Source organism: Macadamia integrifolia, chromosome 9, assembly GCF_013358625.1.
Source record: "Macadamia integrifolia cultivar HAES 741 chromosome 9, SCU_Mint_v3, whole genome shotgun sequence".
NCBI classification, from domain to species: domain Eukaryota; kingdom Viridiplantae; phylum Streptophyta; class Magnoliopsida; order Proteales; family Proteaceae; genus Macadamia; species Macadamia integrifolia.
In genome coordinates this window covers 6392768-6397538 of record NC_056565.1, presented here as the reverse complement: position 1 = coordinate 6397538, position 4771 = coordinate 6392768, and the positions used below count along the sequence as shown (strand labels likewise).

The following is a 4771-nucleotide window of genomic DNA, read 5'->3' as shown; positions in this document are numbered from 1 at the left end:
TGATTTGAGGGTCTCCAAGGAGAGCCACAGAACCAGACTTAAATGATTGGAAAACTCCAATTGCCTTTCAAGGACAAGTTTCAATTCTTTTGTTCTTTTGATTTGAGGGTCTCCAAGGACAGCCACAGAACCAGACTTAAATGATTGGAAAACTCCAAGTGCCTTTCAAGGACAAGCCTCCTTGTTGCATGTGATCTTATAAATGGGAAAGAAACTAGAGGATGAGGGGTCGGAATATGTGGTCCAAAAAACAGACATGGCCGGCAAGAAAGATAATTAAGACTCTTTGAGCTGAACCGGTCCAGAAGCGTTTCATCCATTTATTATGATTGGAGCTACTCTTCCGTTATCATATTGCCTGGAGTCACCTCAAGATAATGGAGCTACTCTTCCATTATTCTATTGGCCAACTATGCTTACTTCATCCCTTCTCCTTGCTTCTTTGCTTTCTTCTCCTATTTGTGTTCTTGTTCATCAGGAATAATAATAGATCAGTAGGTACTAAGAAGGGAAACAACCCGCCACCTTCCCCATGGAAGCTCCCAATTATAGGAAACCTCCATCAATTAGGCTCCTTGCCACACCGTGGACTCCATTCCTTGGCTCAAAGCCATGGGCCTCTCATGCTGCTTCACTTTGGTAGCAAACCAACTCTAGTGGTTTCATCACCTGATGCAGCTCGTGAAATCTTGAAAACCCATGACCTCATCTTCTCGAGCAGACCGGATTCGAGCTTCCCAAGGAGACTATTGTATAATCACAAGGATATTGCCTTCGCGCCTTATGGTGAGTATTGGAGACAAGTACGCAAAATTTGTGTTCTTCAGCTTCTAAGTATGAAGAGTGTTCAATCATTCCAGCCAGTTAGGGAAGAAGAGACGAAAGCGATGATCAAAAATATCCAAAAGTCTTGTTCATCTTTGCCTTCATTTTCAGCTTTGGTAGATTTAAGTGAGGTGCTCTTATCTCTAACAAATGACATAACATGTAGAGTGGCTTTAGGGAAGAAATATGGTGGGGAAGAAGGTTGTGGTAAGAGGTTTAAAAAGATGATAGATGAATTTGTGTATTTGCTAGGAGTTTTTAATGTAGGGGACTTCATAACATGGCTTGGTTGGGTGAATTATGTAATTGGGTTGGAGGAGAGAGTGGAGAAAAATTTTGCGGAGATAGATTCTTTTCTTGACCAGGTAATTGAAGACCACATCCATGGAAAGAGAAAAAAGAATGGTGATCACAATGATGCAGATGGTGGTGGCCAAGATTTTGTGGACTTCCTTCTTAGGGTACAACAGGATGAGACTGCTGAAATCACCCTTGGGAGAGACCACCTCAAAGGCATTATAATGGTAAGTAATATATTTTAGCCGAAGATCTCATTCAGTGATGCAAGAGATGCAAAGCTATCCCTGCATCCTTGGACCATCAAGTTTAGAGCATTAGCACACCACTTTGTTTTTTTTTTTTTTTGTTCGTGCCGTCTTGGGACCCATCTAAATGAAAGTTTTTGATTTGTTACTAGGGAGAAGGTTTTCTGATCTGAAAGTTCACAAGTATAAGTCTTTTTGGGTGCATACTTATCACATGGCAGATTAGATTGCGCTGAAAGTTTTTGAACAGAATGAAGGGGAAAACCCTACGATGCATCTTAATATACCATTGAGCCCTTGGATGCATCTTCAACATTTATTTTATACTCAAAATATTGAGACCTTGGATGCATCTTAATATACCATTGAGCCATCTCCATCTAATGCAAGAAAAGAGCATTGGACATTAAAAAATACAAGGGGAAAACCCTACGATGCATCTAATATGAATGGATTTCCTTACAATTTAATTTCATGTTCCTTAACTATAAAATGTTTCTATTTACTTTGAATGTCTTATATCATTTTTTGCAGGACATGTTTTCTGCTGGAACTGAGACCACAAGTACACTCCTAGAATGGACAATGGCAAGGCTATTAAAGCATCCAGAAGTCATGAACGAAGTGCAAAAGGAGATAAGAAGGGTAGCATCTGCGACTGGTAGGGCATATATTATAGAGGATGATATAGAAGAAATGCACTATTTGAAAGCAGTGATCAAGGAGACACTACGCCTTCATCCTCCAGGCCCTCTATTGATTCCACGTGAATCAACTAAAGATGCCAAAATAAAAGGGTATGACATTCCAGCCAAGACAACAGTGATCATCAATGCCTGGGCAATTGGAAGGGATCCTGCATCATGGGATGATCCAGAAGAGTTTAAACCAAAGAGGTTCTGTAATGATACTAGTTCTATTGATTTCAAGGGCCATGATTTCCAACTGATCCCGTTTGGGGCAGGTAGAAGGGGATGCCCTGGAACCCACTTCGCCAGTGCTGTAGTTGAACTTGCATTAGCCAATCTTCTGCACAAATTTGATTGGGCATTGCCTAATGGAGCAAATGGAGACGCTTTAGATGATACGGAAGCTCCTGGACTTTCATGCCGCCTGAAATCTCCTCTTCTTGCTATTGCAACTACTTACTACTAATATTGAGAATGGATGTTCAGCCTCTATGAAAACTATTCCAATGACTCAGGTATTGACCTCAGGCCCACATCAACATATTAGTCACGGGTGACTTCTTACATCATGCATGCATTAATGTTATTGTGGATTTTATGCAATGGAATTGTCGGTTTTGGAATCTTTTATATTAAAACAACCCAAACCTAAACTCTGAATAGCCAATCAAAGCGCATTCTATATATTTCTGTCAGTTGATTTTCCTTACTCTGCGCCCTATTAATCATGCCATGGACTGATGGACTGGATAGGATATCACATGGGCATTTATATCAAATATATGGTGGAAAGATAATTCTAAGCTTTACCACCTCCACCCACACCCATAGTTAGCAAATTCGGATTCGGGAATTATTCGGACGAAGAATTATTCGGAATAATTCGGACGATTAATTTAAGGATTCGGTCAAAAAAGCGGTCAAAAAATCTTATTGGGGTTTTTTTTATTTTTTAAATTGTTTTTTTTTATTTTTTTATTTTTTATTTTGGTTTTTTTTTAAAATAATGTTTAAATAGACCGAATAATTCGGTTTAATTCGGATTCGGTCCGAATTATTCGCGATTTATATTCACTTTTGAAAAAATCGTGAATTTTAAAGAATTTTATTTTTAATTCGGATTCTGTCCGAATTTTTGATAAAATTTGGAAAAATTCGGTTTGGCCGAATAATTCACGAATTATTCGGCCAAATTGATAACACTGGATCCGGGATCCATCAACTTGAAATTGATATGGGTCGAATATGACTTTTGGGATTGGGAATTTGGGATCCTTGGTAGCGTGGGGTGCGTTATATCTTATCCTGTTCAATGAAGAATCCCTTTCTTCCCAAAATCAGTGAAATCCTCCATAGACACTGCTGGAAATAGGAAATAGGAAATAGGAAATAGGAAATAGGTTTATCTATGTAGACGAGTTCGTTGCCAACTCCAAATTTTATCTCACAATTTCATCCGACCATCTCGTTGTTGCTATGATAGAGTAGATAGGCAACTAGGGGATGACACAAATTAGTTAGAGTGAACTAAATCGCAACTGCTCTGTTGTTTTTATGATCTACCTTGAATTATATGTAATGGAGTTTTTGATTCTTCGTATTGATTTAACACGGATTGCAAGTGATTTGTTTGCTAAATTTTACATTTTTTATAGATCGGTGAGTCGACCATATATGATTTGAGTGAAAACAAACAATGACGAGAGTTGGAAATTTAAAAACTCATACTGCATATCTCTCTCTCTTTGCCATTAGCCATTAAAATAAGAACAAATAATTTCTGAAAATTTTTCTATGGAAGAAAACACCCAATTGCAATTAGTAGAGAAATAAACATAATTCTTAAATCAAGAAAAACAGATCAATAGATAGATGGAGAGACGAGCATTTGAGCACCCTTCAGATATTCAAATATCAACCAAAATTAGATCTAAAACAGACTAGCATTTGTTCATGTAGATCGGTGAGTGTGTGTGAACTCGTCAGCTTAGATAAAGATAGTGGAGCTCAAATAAAAATTAAAATACTAAAAGATTCAAAGTTGCTTCCGATCAACTAGAGATGACACCAGGATTTCATTGGTTTTGTGAAGAAATGTTCCTATAAGTGGGATAAGATGAGATGCATTTGTATATGGATTTTTTTATTAGGCCTCACAATCAACTAATCTCCATGTGTCAATCTTTTGAGTTACGCTACACGATGTATAGCACAGCCCCACGTTACCATTTGCTTAGCTCGATATATCTTCGTATTTCATCCTCATCCTGACCGAGCCCAGATCCCCTCAATGTACATAGAGAGTAATTTCCCATACAATATAATTAGTTCACCGTCACCCGTCTTTGGGCACAACCCAGCCTAACCAGATTTCGGGCCCAAATTTCTCAACAATATTAAAGGTCGAATGGTTGGAAACTCTAGTCTAAAATAGAAGCGTACGGTACGGGTTTTAAACAGATAAAAACGCTGAACGGTACGGTAAAAAAACAGGGAACGGCAAACGGACGAAAACGAACGGTACGAGTATTAAACGTGTAGTTTTCAAAAAAACGAAACCAAAAAAACGGTAGTATACTCATGCAATTTGAGAGATTATTACCTGTATACATGCATCTAATATTCTAAAAGCTCTAGGAGTCCCAAGATAAAATAGCCCAATGGGCTACAAGAAAATGAGATGTTGTTAGCTTTAGCTTCTCTTTACTCATT

At 38.1% G+C, this 4771-nt stretch overlaps 1 protein-coding gene across 1 annotated transcript; it reads left to right on the top strand.

Moving 5' to 3' along the window:
* Positions 1–278: 278 nt before the first annotated feature.
* LOC122088117 (cytochrome P450 736A117-like) lies at positions 279–2682 on the top strand. Its single transcript, XM_042657276.1, has 2 exons — positions 279–1349; positions 1905–2682. The coding sequence occupies exons 1-2, from the start codon at positions 378–380 to the stop codon at positions 2523–2525; spliced, it is 1593 nt and encodes a 530-aa protein (XP_042513210.1). The 5' UTR covers positions 279–377; the 3' UTR covers positions 2526–2682.
* The last annotated feature ends 2089 nt before the right edge of the window (positions 2683–4771 follow it).